General features: G+C 65.9%; 1 protein-coding gene across 1 annotated transcript in view; it reads right to left on the reverse strand.

Moving 5' to 3' along the window:
• Positions 1-493: 493 nt before the first annotated feature.
• HS6ST1 (heparan sulfate 6-O-sulfotransferase 1) overlaps positions 494-15367 on the reverse strand; it is a 29022-nt gene continuing 14148 nt past the window's right edge. The window contains exon 2 of the mRNA XM_081095953.1: positions 494-3192. Coding sequence (XP_080952079.1) covers positions 2487-3192 — 706 coding nt within the window. The 3' untranslated portion in view covers positions 494-2486. The remainder of the gene's footprint in view (positions 3193-15367) is intronic.

The raw sequence follows: 15367 nt of genomic DNA on the forward strand, positions 1-15367 counted from the left end.
TGGGAGAGCTGGAAGGGGCCGACCTCAGCGAACGTACCTCCATCAGACGGAGGACGGTCTTAGCAAAGGCCAGCTTAGGAGGACCGATTCAGTTAGTAACAATGTACCTACCTATACAGTTTGTTTAAAAAATTCGGCTCCCAAGAGAAATTTCAATGGCTGTACTGTTGACATTTGGCTCTGCTGACTGGTGGGTTTGCCGGCCACTGGGCTGGGCAGAGGCGAGGATGTGGCCCAGGGCAGCCCACAAGGACAAGCGCCCGCTGGACGGTCTGAGGTGAGGCCACCCAGGAGGCTGCTGCTGCTCGTCACAGCCGAGCGCTGGGTGTGACCAGGGCACGGAGAGGGAGGCGGGGCTGGGGGGCAGCAGCCTCGAGGGGAGCGGCCAGCAGTGGGGGCCTGGGCCCCTCCGCCCCCGTCCTGGGCCTGGCCGGAGGGGCATCTGAAAACCGGCCAGGCCCCAGGCCCCGCCACCACAGACACGCACACCGGCTCCTTCTCAGGGTTTATTTCATCAGTAACATTCGCTCTTGTCCTCGACAAAAACAATTGGATTATGACTTGTCTCCCATCAACTCAGTTTTTGTATGAATAACCAGATTTCTTCTCAACACTTCGTTTTTAAACAAGAAGCTATAAATAAATAAAGCTTTAGATGCTCCTTGGTCCAAGTTAAACACTTCCAGTTCTCAGAGTTCGGGCTCGGGCACACTGGCCTGGCCGCCCAGGAGGGGTCTGGGCGGGGCCGCCTGCGCCCTCGAGGAGCCCTGCCCCGGGCACAGCGGCGTCGGGAGGCCCGGGCCCTCGCACAGCGGGCGGCCTGTGTGGGGCGGGCGGGGGGCTGCGGGGAGCGGCCTGCCCCACCTCCTCCGGCACCTCCTCCGGGCGCTGGCCGAGGCAGCACTGCTTTCCAGACGCAGTCAAGGAACCGAGGAGGGACCATGTTTCCGTGGGAACGGGCACAGGCTGTGGTTCAAACATTGCCCCGCGTGCGGCCAGGTCCTGGCTCAGGTCACCCTGGAACCGGAACCGGCCGCTGAGCCCAGCCGGCCGCTCCTGAGCTCCTGCGCCTGCAGCTGTGCTGCGCGTCGGTGCAGACCCCGCCTCCGCCATGTCCTCTGCTTCCCTTTCAGGGCCACGACCTCAGTCACCGGGTGCGGGCCGGGCTGGACTGGCAACGCCCACCGGCCCGCTGGCTGCTCTGCCTGGGACACAAGACGGAGTGGCCAGTGCAGGAAGCTCACGGGACAGAGCCCTTCCCTGTGGACAGCCGCCTCACGGACCCCAACTGGCGTCCTGTGACCCGAGGCTCCTGCTCGCACCCTCCATCCTGGGCAGCGGGGCCGGCGGGACCTGGGTGGGACCGCCTGGGAGGCTGCTGCCCTGGCTGGCCCCTCTGAGCGGCCTGTGCCCCACCCGCTGCCTCTCCTGGAACGGCGCGGGTCCGCAGTGTGCGGCTCACTCAGCTCCCGGAGCCCAGGTGTGGGGCCTCACTTGAAGGGTGTGCCTCAGAGCATGGCGCTCCAGTTTGCAGGGCCTGCCAGCCTTGGGTGAGGGGGGCGGGGCAATGCTGGGGGCCCAAGGGTGGGTGCCAGGGAGTCTGGAGCCGTTTCTCCTGACCAGGCAGGAACCTGAGAGCCCGCACTCCTGTCCTGCTGTCCAGAACCACCCTGGCCCGAGCTGGACGGGTATACATGGGCCGGAGCGGGGACTGGGGGCGGAGAGCAGCGGGCTGGGGCTCCGGGCCAGGCAGTCCTCACAAGCACCAGGGGCCAGAGGACAGGGCAGGGGCCCTCAGCTACGGCCCCTGCCTGAGCTGGGCTGATGGGGGCACCTTCGGCGGGCTCGGGGGCAGCCTTCCCACTCCCACTCCCGGCTGCCCTCCATGCCTCCGGTCGGTGAGGACAGAGAAGGGGTGGGGCAGGAGGTGTGTCTAACCTTCTGACCCGAAGCAGGACGGGGGGGGGGGGGGCTCCCAGGCTGGACCAGAGTCCTCCTGGCTTCAGAGGGGAGGCCCCTGCTGAACACAGGTGAGGGTAGCGCCCCCTCCTGACACCTCAAGGGCTCACGGGCCCGAGGAGGGGCTGGAGGCCCAGGGCCGGGGGATGGCTCAAGCCGGACGAGCCCTACAGCCCCAGAGAGGGGCGTGCGCAGCGGGCAGGGCCACTCCCCACTCTCGGCTCCATGGTCTGTCCCTATCTTCAAACCTCCAGCTGCTGTGCAGTGAGGGGCCAGCAGGCTGCTGCCTCCCGGCCCGTGCAGGCCCCCGGCCTCCGCTCGCCCTCCTCTGAGCCTGTGGGCGGCACAGATGGGTTCCTCAGACCCAGGCCTGGGAACCGGGAGCACCAGCCCCACCGGGCCACTGCCCATCCCGTCTTAGTTCCGGACGCACCTGCCCTCGGGGAGCGGACCCGGGACCCTCACCCGAGTGCCGACGGCCGCGAGCCGTCCCTCCGACGTCCCCCCCCCGGGGCCTCCGGCTGCCGCTACCACTTCTCGATGATGTGGCTCATGTAGTCCTCGGTGGGCACGCGGCCCGGCTCCTCCGCCTCCTCCCGCGGCGCCTCCTGGGCGCGGTGCAGCAGGCGCTCCTCGCGGCTCCGGAGCCGCTGCTCCCTGCGCTCCAGCTGCCGCTTGTACTGGTAGCGCTGCTGGAACAGGTCGCGGGCGTAGTCGTAGAGCTGCACGTCCAGGTCGTTGAGCTCCTCGATGCGCCGCACGGTGTCCGCGTCCACCTCCACGCCCCCCGCCCGGGTGCTGTTGTACTGCATGAAGGGCCGGATGAACTTGAGGCTGAACGTCCGCTCGAACAGGTACTGCGTCTTGCGCTGGAACTCCGTCAGGCCGAAGAAGGCCATGCCCCGCAGGTTCTTCTTGGCGCTGTCCAGCAGCAGCTGGGCCCGCCGGCCCTCGGGGACGAAGGACAGGTTGTAGCAGCCCACCAGGCTCAGGTCGGCCAGCATGCGCACCTGGCGGTTGTTGGCCAGGTTGTAGGGGCAGTCCATGAACTCCTGCAGCGTGCAGCCCGACCAGTCCGTGCCCTCGTAGCAGGGCGGCAGCTCCTCGGGCGTGGGCGTGCGCCCGTCGCACATGTGCAGGGAGGTCTTCCAGGTGGCCCCGCGCTGCACGTGCCGCCACTCGCTCAGGTAGCGGGACACGGGGTCGCGCAGCAGCGTGATGTAGTAGAACTTCCTGCAACGAGACGGGCAGTGAGGTGAGGGCACACAGGGGAGACGGGCAGTGAGGCGCAGACACAGGGGAGACGGGCAGTGAGGCGCAGACACAGGGGAGACGGGCAGTGAGGTGAGGGCACACAGGGGAGACGGGCAGTGAGGTGAGGGCACACAGGGGAGACGGGCAGTGAGGCGCAGACACAGGGGAGACGGGCAGTGAGGTGCAGGGCACACAGGGCCGGGGGGGGTGGGGCCGGGGGGCTGGATCTGTCTGATGCTGGGTCTCACTGTGGGCCCCAGACTTCACCTCTGAGGTGAACCCTCAGGCCGAGACCTCCAAACGGCCAGAAACGAGAGCCCCAGCCACCGTCCTGGCTGCGTATGGCCACGCGGCGCTCGCCTTGGTGCCCTGCACTGGCCACGGCTCCCGGGACAGCTGGTCTTACCTGCTGGGCCGGAGCGTCGCGTCCCCCGAGCCCGTGCGCTTAGAACCAGTGGCTTAAAGAGCTGTTCACAGCACAGGCTCAGCGCCACCCAGGCCCACGCAGCAGGGCACTCAGCGGGGCCCCTCACGGGCACACCCGCGCCCAGGCTCCCGAAAGGCCGGGGGGCGGCCCCAGCAGAGCCCAGCCCAGGCCCCGGCGTGAGCTACAACCCGTAATCTGTGCTGTTTCCCAAGAACTGTGCCAGCCCCGCAGAGCCAGGACCCCTGTCCACAGACGTGTCCGCGCAACGGGAGAAATGACTCCAGGGAGCTCTGCACCCACCTCGCCGGGGCAGGTGCCGATCGTGACCATGTCCCTGCAGAACAGGAATGGCTGGCCCAGGTGCAGGACACCGAGCTGGGGGCCGGGTGTTCCCAGGACAGGCCTGGGTGTGGGCTCCGCCCGCTGTTGTCAGAGGCCCCAGGGTGGGCAGAGCTGACGTACTCGGTGGGGTGGGTAGCAGGGGCCAACTCAGCCCCACACACCACTCCCACTGGACGCCCCCACACTGCCCTCCTCACTGAGGCCCAACAAGAGCACCCACCTCCTCCGCCACCCCTCACACTGCTGTCTGGAAGAGCCTTGGGGGTTCTGCTGGCATTGCCCAGGTCTGATCACGGGTCAGAGGCCCCAGGGGGTAGGCACAGTAGTGGCAAGGACAAGGTGGGGTACCAAGGGAGGCACTCCAGCCGCAGGAGGGCACCCCCAGGACACTGAAAGGCAGCGTTCTTGAGCACCTTCCTGAGGGGGCTGGGCACCCCTTCCCCTCCCAGCAGGGCCCGCGCTGGAGGGGCAGCAGGAAGATGGGTCCCGCGGTGTGCAGCCAGGGCAGCGGGCCGCCTCCAGCCGGTCCCCGGCCGCCACAGGCTGGTGCTGCGCGCTGAGGCCTCCACACAGTGTGGGCAGGGCCCTGGGCAACTCCTGTTCCAGCCCCTCCGGAGGGAGTAGCTTGTGGCTCAAACCTGAACCCCCAGCTCCTGTGGAACCTGCTCCAGGGCTCTTACTGCCTTGGGAGAAGAGCGCAGGCCACCTGCACCCCCGAGTCCCTCCCTGCCCTGGGACTCCCCTGGCCTCTCCCCTCGCTCCTTCATCGCTGGCCCGGCCCCTCCTCTAGGCCTCAGCCAGACCGCCAGCAGCCCTGCTCTGCAGACACGGCTTCCCCTGGGGCCTGTCACAGCCGGGACTGCACACTGACCTCTGAGCTCACCCTGGGCAGGGAGTGGACGGGCAGGCAGCCGGCTCCTGGGTGTGCGCTGAGCCAGGTCGTGGTGCCTCCCGGGACAAGACTGAGAAGGGTGAGGGGTCCCAGACAGAAGGGGGCTCAGGGCAGGGGCCTCACACCGCCAGCCCCAGGAGAGGACACCCGCCCCGAGAGGCGAGGCAGCGGCCTGGTTCTCGAGGCCCCAGCACTGGGGCGGCGTGTGGCCGGCTCCGCCCTGCAGACTCCGGTTTGGTGCGAAAGCCCTCGGACGGGGCCACCGGGGCGGTCAGGCCCCCAAAGGCCAACATCCCGGAGACCAGGTGTGGGACTGGGGTGAATCCTGACCCCACACCCGCTTCTCAAGAGGCAAGACACACGCCCAGACACACGTGCGTTCACGCAGCACACACGCGTGCACGCTCCCGGGAGGTTCTGTGTCGGTGCCACGTCCAGCCCTGCCCACCCAGGCCCCACAGGGAGGCCGCCACACAGAACCCCACCCACAGGAAACAGACGAGTGTGGGGTTCCTCCTGGACCCACACGACCAGGACGTGCATGTCACCTGGCAGACATGCGTCCCCAGCTAAGGCCACATGGGCTCCGCCTGGCTCCCCAGGTGACCTCTAGGGCAGGGCCCGGCAGCCCTGCAGCCACCTCACCCAAGGTCTCGCCACGGGCCCCGCTGCCCCGACGCACGCGGACCCAGGCGTCACTGCTACCCGCATCCTGAGGCCTAGAGGCCAGCTCTGAGGTCAGGGCACCCAGTGGCCTGCAGCTGGGCCTGGAGAGCCAGGGCAGGGGGAGCCTCCCTGCCCGAGGGAGGCCCCTGCTTCCAGGTCCCTCTAGTCGCAGCCACAGACGGCAGAAGACGTGCCTGCCACACACCGAGCGTGAGGCGGCGAGTCCCTGCTGGCGGGCCCGAAGCCCATTGCAGACGGTGCCCCTGCTGCCAGACCACCGGCTCTGCGGGAGGCCTGGTGCCCGAGGGCCCGCGGATGCAGTCGCTGAGGGCCACCGGGGTGCCGTCTGCACTGGGTACCGACAGGCGGCAGGAGATGCACATGGGCCTCGGGTCCCTGTGTGCCTTCCCTGGTGGAGCGAGGGGTGAGCAGCCCCAGAGCCTCTCACTGACCCCACAGCTCCCCCTCTGCCACCTGAGCGCTGAGGTGGGTGGCCTCTCCTTGCTGCGCCCCTGGTGGCTGTCTGGGGAGCAGGGCTGGCTCACGAGGAAGGGTGTGGGATGGGGCGAGCCACACCTTCTCTGCTCAGGAGACTGCCACGCCCTGGGGCCCGCCTGCCAGACAGGCCTGTGGGAGAGGCCAGATGGGCTCTGGAACCTGCTGGTGGGCCAGCCCCGTCCCGCCTGCTCCTGCGGGAGGGGCTCAGGAGCCCTCCTCGGCACCCACAGCTCCCCCCATGGCCTCCTCGGGGACTCGGGCACTTGCCCACCTCCACTCGCCTCGCCTGCCCACCCGCCCTCGCTCACTTGCTGCCACCGCACAGCAGCCACTGTGGCCACAGCCTGGGCCGGGCCGCCCCCGCCCAGAGGCCCCTAGTCCAGTGGCCGGCAAATTGTGGCTCATGAGCCACATGCGGCTCTTTGGCCCCTTGAGTGTGGCTCTTCCACAAAATACCAACTTCTGCGCATGGGCCACAAAGTTTCAATCGCACTGTACGTGCGCGCCCGCACGTGGTATTTTGTGGAAGAGGCACACTCAAGGGGCCAAAGAGCCGCATGTGGCTCGCGAGCCGCAATTTGCCGACCACTGCCCTAGTCCATCTCCCTTGCTTGGCTTTTTGGCCCATTAGCTACGTCCCCAGACACACTGGCTGTTTGTTCTGGCTAATCGCCTGCCACCAGGGGGTGCAAGGCACTGACCAGAAGTGAGGGGAGGGCACGTGTGATGTGGGACAGACCCCATGGACAGACCCACACCCAGCGGCTCTGGCTGGGATGAGACCTGCTCGGCATTCTTTGGGGGTGCTCACAGCTCAGACAGAGGACCTGGGCAGGGCAAACAGCTGTGCACGTGCGAAGGTGGCCCTGCCCCTGCCACTGGCCACCCCCCCCCACCCCCGCTACACGGCTTCCCCGGGCCGTGACACGCCACCCGGGAGCCCGGCTGTGCGCTGGGCGGCGTGGACAGGCTGCCCGTGCACAGTGACGATGCGGGTTCCACCTGGATGTCGCTCAGCAATAAACACAAACAAACCACAGCCACTCACACAACTTGGGTAAACTTGATGACGAGGAGGTTGCAGGAAAAAAGCAAATTAAGAAAATTTAACAGAGTACAATGACACTGTTTATCAAGTTTCCAAAAATAAAAAGTAAAGGAAACCCTCCTTAGAGGGGCATACATACACGCCGAGACGGGTTCTGAAAAGGTGTGGCGCCATCGCCGACCACGCCCCTGTCCCTCGGGCGGCGGGAGGGCGCGGCGTTCCACGCTGTGTCTCTTATGCACGTTACACAAGTCCTGTCACATGCTCCAAGCACTTCTTGATAAGGAAAAGTTTTAAAAATTTTATAAACAAAACCAAGATTCTTCAGGGCAGCATGAGGGCCCCAGCCAGCCTTCGTACCAAACCAGGAGTCAGGGTTCCCCAAATCGCAAGGGTCCCTGAATTCTGCCCCGTGCTCACTCTGCCTGCAATGCCGCCCTCCCCTCTGGTGTCTGCCAGCTCCCGCCTTCAGCCCTTCCTCCGACCCCTCCACCTTCCCGCCCGCCTGGCTGAAGGGAGGGTCCCCGCAGGGTGAGGACCGTGGACGTCATCTTCGGGAACTGGGAGGGCGGCCAGCTTGCTGGGCCTGCGGGGCCCCCGTGGCTGTGAACTGACCATGCGCTCACCAGCTGGCTCTCGGTGCCTCTCCAAGCAGCGACCACGGCTCTTCCCGAGCCAGGCATCAGCTGGTGCTGCTTCCCTCCCACCCTGGAGGGCCGCCTGCCCGGGCTCCCCCCACTGCTGCCACCTGGCGCTCGGGGCTGAGGCGGCGCTCAGCGACTTGGCCAACAAAGTGTGCTTTCAGGGCGAAGAGCTTCTGCCACCTTCTGGGAGCGTAGCCTGACGGGAGCCACGGTGCCGGCCTCCAGGGCAGTCTGTGCAGCAGCAGGACTGGCAGAGCCCGCCCAGCTTCACGCCCATCCGCCACCACGTGCCACGCCCAGGGTCTGTCTCCCCTCCCCCAACAGACCGGCTGCTCCGGAAGGCAGGCCTAGGCACCCAGCCCAGTGCCCTGAGGGTGGACAGCCACGTCCCCACGGCCCCGCACAGGCAAGGAGGCTGCTGAGGTGGCTCCTCTGCTGCCCGTGGCGCCTGGCAGGGGGAGGGCAGGCGTCCGCAGGGTGGCGAGCGCTGGCCCAGGGCGCATGGGGCTGTGCAGCCATCTGGGACCCGCTCTGGGCACAGGGAGGGCGTCGCGCTGTCCCTCTGCCTCCAGGAAGCGGGCCCCACAGCGGTCCCATGGCCAGGAGGGAGTGGGCTGGGGAAGGAGAAGCCCTGGCACTCAGCGGCCCAGGGCACGCTGTCAGTGGTCAGCAAAGGCCGTCCACGGCACTGCCCTCCGGGCCCTCGCCCCAGCAACAAGGCACAAGCCGGGCTCCCCGGTGGGCACGGCTCAGTGATGGGTTCCCCAGGGCCCTGGGCAGGAGGGGATGGAGCGAGGGCTGGGGCACCGCTCCCCAACGGCAGGGGCAGACAGAGAAGGGCTTGTTCAATTCACGGAGAGACAAGGGTGGCTGGGTCAGGGCAGGGTGCAGCGTGACCAAGGCCCTCGAAGATAAAGCCCGGGCGTAAAGAGCCCGCATGCTGTGAGCAAGCCTCTGCGGCTCAGCGGTTCTGCATCCTGGGCCCTGGCTCCGTGCAGCCCACAACCGGTCCTCGTGGACAAGGATGTGCTTTGTTCGTGGGTCCAAACACCGCTGCCGGGCCGTGGCCACCCTGATGTCGGGGAGCCCGAGGTCCAGGGGGGCCTCTGGAGCCCTGCCCCCTCCAGGCCCAGCAGAGCTGCCTCCCTCCTGGCGACAGGTAAGAGGCGGCTGAGCAATGGGGCCAGCAGCGGCCAGGGCCCGGGCAGTACAGAGAGCCAGGGACCTCACTCCGCGCCCTGGCTGTCGGGCTGGGGCTGGCCCGGCAGTCTGACCTGGGCCTCCCGCCCGCACGACGCGGCGCCGGGAAGGGCAGGGGTGCGACCAGGCAGCCAGGCGAGGGACAGCCCTGCCGGAGGGAAGGCCAGGCAGGCCGAGGTGTGGCAGCTGAGCGCAGGTCGAAGGAGAGGGAGAGGCAGGCAGAGCGCAGAGGAGGGCATCCCGACCCGGATGAAGGCCGGCGCCAGAACAGACTGCACGTCGTCCACGTGGGAGGCAGGCGCGTCCGCCCCGTGAGTGAGGACAGCGCTGTCAGATGGGCCACAGCACTCCTGTCCTTGTTTCAAAATTCCAATCACCGCCCTGGTCGGTGGGGCTCCCTGGCTGAGTGTCCACGTGCGCCCCAGGGTGGCTGGCTGGGTTCCCGGTCTGGGCACATGCCGGGTGGGCGCGATCCCCAGTAGGGGGCGTGCAGGAGCCAGCAGATCGATGTCTCTCTCTCTCTCTCTCTCTCTCTCTCTCTCTCTCTCTCTCACACACACACACACACACACACACACACACACACAGAGATTTCTTCTTTCTTGCTCCCTTCCCCTCTCGCTAAAAAAAAAGCAAAACTAAAACAAAAAATCTTTAAAAAAACTTCAAGTTTTTGAAAAAACACACAAATAACAAGCGTTCCCAGTTTAGGCTTAGCAGCACCTCGCCAGCCCTTCTCTCCGCAGTGTCTGTGGGTCTGCGGGGGGGTGGGAACCTCCCCGACCGACGGGTCCACCCAACGGCTCCTGGGCGGCTGGTGTGGCAGAAGGTCCCCCAGCAGCAGGCCCTTGGAGTATATTCCAGGGGCCCGGAGCCCCCTTTCCTCCCGAGGGCACGCTTCCAGGAAGTGGGCTCCATGCCTGTGAGAAGCCCAAGGCCCCCCCACCCGCCCGAGACCACGGGACAGTCACTTCTCCATTTGTCCACGGGCACTGCTTCCTGAGGCCTGTGCTGGTCGACGGGCAAAGCCCTGCCCCCAGAGCCCAGGTGGGAACAGCAGTGACACAGCAGCACACGCATGTGTGCACATGAGCAAAAGCACCATGTCACCTCGCGTTCACACGGACCCAGCGCTGAAGCCCAGCCAGGCCCGGCGACTTCAGAGGGGCTTGTTTCTGGAGCCCGGCTTTTAATTGTTTTTCATTTTTCCCATTTTATAAAACCCAGGATGCATGACAAAACAGACAGACAAAAGGATTAAAAGCCCTTGATGGCCGTGATCACATCTGCTTTTCTCGGGAGGGGGGGGGGGGGAGGGGGCGGGGAGGTGTAGACGCGGCGCTGGGAGGCTGCTAGGCCACAGACCACCAGTGACCGGCTCTTCTAGGGGTGACCCCACAGCTCACAACACCCCTCCTCCCGGGACCCCAAGCTCTCCCATGCGGCTCTCCCACGTGGACACGGACACGGACACGGGGCCTTTGAACAGGGGGAGGGCCCCCCTGCCCCTGCCCAGGCGCACGCATCAGGGTGGGCCGGGAGCGGTGGCCTCTGCCGACAGAAACCCAGGGGCCTCAAGCACACTTCACAGAAGCCGCCTGACGCCCGCTAACGGCAGCGTCTGCCACTTTCTCCGGAGGCAGCGCAGCTGGGGGCGGGCGTACCTGCCTGATGAGCTGGGAGTGACCACTGGTCCTGGGAGAGTCTGCGGTCCCTCCTGCCAGGCCTCCTGTGGTTGGGATGGGAGGAGGGAGGCTCAGGTGTGATGTGGTTTGGGGCCCAGCAGGCATTCCCTCGCTTTATTCCTAACACCGCTGAGGTGGGGGTACCGTGGCCGAAACCCCCCAGCTCTCGGGCATCCATGCTGGTGTCTGCCCACCACTGACAGCCCCAGACAAGGGGTCTGTGCGAGGGGGAGGGGGGCAGGTGCCCACAGGGCCTCCCACCTGCCTGGGCTCTGCCCTAGTGAGCGCAAGGCCTGACGGTAACCCGGGGTGTCTCTGGCTTCCACGGCCTCACCGCACCGTACCCGTCTGCCTCCCAGCCACGAGGGGCGGAGAGGAGGCCACTTGAGAAGGGAAACAGCCAGAATGGACTCCCCAGCTCTTGGCACCGGGAGAGGGAGAGGGAGAGGGAGAGGGAGAGGGAGAAGCTGCCAAATACGCAGCCCCATAACCGTAACGAAAAGTCAGGGGTAAGCAGTTCATGATCTTCCTACAAGTATTGTGGAATGCCCGCAGCCTAATCTCAAACAGTTCTGCAAAAAAGGAAAAAAGGCACAAGTCCATTTATGCCCAGACATACAGATGTGCAGAGCAACAGCTAGCGCACAGGCACGCACCAACACGGCAGAAGGTGAGCCATCAGTGCGTCCGGGGAGAGGGCCGAGGGTTTTTAAGTACGTTTTTCGGGGTGACCCTGGTTAATAGGCTTCAGGTGTACATTTCCAAGACACGTGATCTGGGTGCCACACGCAAAGTGAAACCACCTCCCGTCACCTAAGATCTTACTATTTCAACTTGTCGGTTTGACGTTTTACTAAGTGTGTGTGGGGACGTTCCTACAAAGCAATCGCTAGGCTATTTCTATTGAGTTGTAACAGGACAAATGATCCGCTTCGCACACTCTTCTAGATCACAGGAAAGAAATATCCACCGAGGCACCTTCGCCCCAATGCCCAGGTCAGACAGACACACGGGCAGCCAGGCTGCCCCAGGACATCCACCCGGGCTCTGTGTCGCAGGCACAGGACCCCGGTGCACAAGGGGCACTCACTGAGCTCCCGTGTCTGGTCAGTAGAGGCCCCAGAAGAGCGTTCCCTGGGCCTGACACACGTGTCCCAATAACCCAGGACCGCGCCGCACGGGACGCCGGCACTGCCGGAGGCCAGGCCCATCTGGAGGGAGAGAGGGCAGGTGGCCGGGGCGAGGAGAGAAGCGCGGGCCCCTGTGCTGCCCCAGGCCCAGCTCAGGGCCTGTTCTGGGAGCCAGTGCTGGTGGGACCCTGGCGCGCACAGGCTGCTGAGATGGTCGCGGGGTCAGAGGCCTCGCCCACCTTCCGCCACGTCCTCAGGTGCCCACTCATGCAGATGAGGAAGCAGTGGGCCCAGCGCCACGTCAGCCTGGACTAGAGGGAAATTTAAGGGACCCTGCCTCCCGGAGCAGCAGGCCAAGAGTCCTCAGCCAGGTGTGCCAGGCTGTGGGGGAGGGCGAGGCGGGCCTGGGCCCACGGGACCCACCGAGCTGAGGCGGGGACACCTGAGTGGATGGGCAGCGTGGCTCAGTGGGGTCAGAGCTCCCCCGGCTGTGGCACAGCGGAGGGCAGTGACTCACTGGGCACATGGGAGGCGGGAGCCATCAGCTGACAGGCTCTGGATGGAAACAGGCTGGGCTCACGGGGGCAGGAGACGCAGGGGCGTCTAAGAGGCAGCTCAAGGGAAGAGGGCTTGGCCAGGTCCTGGACTCCACACCATGCGCCAGCCCAGCTGCCCGCAGGTCCGACCGGGGAGCCCCAGACACCTCAGGGCGTCCATAGGCAGGACAGCCACTCGGTCAGTCGAGGTTCCCCCTGGACATGTGTGTCTGTCCAGGCGTCTGGTGGGCAAAGCCCAAGCTGAGGCCGCCTCAGGCTCCTGGGGGCCCAGCTGCTGGGAGCTCAGGTGGGTCCCCACTTCGGTGCCTCTTCCACCCGGCACCACACTGCCGAGGGCTCCTGGGGGCCGGCGTTACCTGAAGACGCAGCCCCTTTCAGGACCAAGGCCCCAGGCGGGGCCAGTGGTGTCGGCACAGCCCACGTCACTGCCAGAGGAGCCAGGCTCGCCGATGGGGAGCCGCACAGCTGCTGCCCAGGCAGGCTCCCGTCTGGCCCAGTCCTCTCCACTCCCCTCCACCGGGCCCCCACTCCTGACACACACGGTCCTGGGGCGGCCTGGCGCTCAGCTGGGCTTCCTGTCCCCATGGGTCCTGGGGTCCTGGCAGAGCTGCTCCCCTCCTGTGGCCGAGCCCTGCTGTGCACTGACAGGCAGCCCAGGGCCCCCCACTCTACCTCCTTGTCCATGGCCAGGGCTGCGGGACTCCGCCCCCCCCCCCCCCCCCCCCCCGGTCTCAGGTAACCTCCTCCCATCGCTCTCCTCCCGGGCCCACGCCCGGCCCACGCCAGCACGGCACGCACACCGGTGCTTCTCCCCTTCCCTGGCCGGCCTCCCAGAGCCTGGTCCACCTGCCCACATCCCAGGGCCAGGGGCGGGCTTGGCACAGCTGAGGTTTTGGGGTTGGAACGAAACTGACCAAGTCAGTGGTGGCGACTTTGGGGGCCACCTCCGGGGCCGTGTCCTCGATCGGAGCCAGGGAGGCTTCCCAGCAGCCACGCTCCTCCCTGGCGAGGAGGGGAGGGCAGCGGCGGCCACAGAAGGCCTGTGCCGGGATCGGAGGGCGCACGGGCTTGGCCGTTAGCCCAGCCTCCTCCAGCCCCGCTGCCTGGCTGCAGGGAGGCCGGGCCCCTTGTGCAGAGCCTCAGGCCGCCAGGGAAGGAAAGCAAGTCACACACCTGAGCACAGACACAGCTGCTTCCCGACGGCCCAGGGGCAGGAATTACCACCCAGCCTGGGGGTGGCAAGCTTCAGGAGGCAGTGCCCTATGGGCAGGGGCCGGTGGCCACCAAGGGCCCGGTTAGTCCACAGTTGCCTCAGACCATGCTGAGCCAGGCAGAAGCGGCAGTGGCCACGAGGGAAATCCCAGGGGTGGGACCTGGCCCGTTGGGGGTCCGCGTTGAGACCACTGCAGGGACAGGCGCCCTTGAAGGTGCCACACCTCAGCCGGCAGGACCTCCTAGACCTTCTGCTGGACACCTGCCTCCCGCGTGGGGGCCTGCGGGGCCCGGCACCGTATGCAATGCCCTTGGGCCCAAGCCAGGAAGTAAGAAACGCTATGAAGACGTGGAGAAGCTGAAGCCCGAAGCATTCCTGGGGGCAACGTAAAATAGGGTGCTGGTGCCTCAAAAAACTGAACATGGTTATCACACGACCCAGCAAGTGCACTTTCACACACATACACGCACACACACTCACATGCACGCACACACATGCGCGCACACACATGCGCGCACACACGCGCGCACACACTCACGTGCACGCACACACATGCACACACATGCGCACACACATACATGCACGCACGCACACTCATGCACACTCACACACACGCATACACACGCACACACTCACACACATGCACACGCACACACACGCTCACACATTCACACATGCGCACACACTCATGCACACACACACGCACTCACACAAGCACGTACTCACATGCACACACACACGCACTCACGCGCGCGCACACACTCACACACACACTCATGCACACACGCACGCGCACACACATGCGCGTGCACACATGCGCACGCACACGCACACACACGCACACGCACACACGCGCGCGCACACGCACACACACTCGCACACACTCACACATGCGCACACACTCATGCACACACATGCACGCACTCACACAAGCACGCACACTCACATGCACGCACACACACGCACTCACGCGCGCGCGCACACATGCACTCACACACACAAGCACGCACACTCACACGCACACACATGCACGCACACACACACACTCACACGAGAATTGAAAGCAGGGCCGCATCGTGTGTGTTCATAGCTGCACATTCACAACAGCGAGGGGCAGCCAGCGGGTGTCCATCCAAGAACGCAAGGAGCCAAGTCCTGACGCAGTACGTGAACCTTGAAGCCGCCAGGCTCAGTGAAACAAGCCAGTCACACAACACAGGCGCTGCCTGCCTCCAAGCGCCGGCAGCGCCATGGAGGGCCGGGAGGAGGGGACTCAGGGTTTGAGAAGATGGGGTTTCGCGCCCCAACCATGTGCACGCACCGCATGCACCGACCTGTGCGCTACGAGCGGTCACGCTGCGTTTGATGCTGTCCACAGGGGGCCACACTTTAGAACAGGGCTTCTCCCCGGAGCGCGCGGGCAGGCCTGGCTGGCGGCGTGCGCTCAGGAAAGACGTCCTTGGGCACGGCCACCCGACACGCCCGCGGCAGGGTGGCGTGGAGCCTGGGCTGACCGGCCCCACACGCGTGCTCTGGGACGATGGAACCAGAGGAGGCCTTGGGCGGGGCAGAAAGGCACTCAGACATGGCCCAGGACTCATTTGTTCTTTTGGACAGAGCGGGGCTCCGCAGCAGCCCCCCCGGGCCCCCCTGCACCACGCCTCACCCCACCTGGACTTGGTGAGCCCAGCCCCGAGCAGCACCGCCTGTTGGAGACCCACCTCCAGGCCTGGGTGTGCTGAGGGTAGAGGTGACACAGACACAGGGAGCGCCCACAACCCATAAGGCCTGCCAGGAGTGCGGGCGATTCACTGTCCTCACCATTGGCCAGGCCCCTTCTCCTGGAAGGCAG

This window comes from Myotis nattereri (genome assembly GCF_964212035.1).
Source record: "Myotis nattereri genome assembly, chromosome: 7".
NCBI lineage: Eukaryota > Metazoa > Chordata > Mammalia > Chiroptera > Vespertilionidae > Myotis > Myotis nattereri.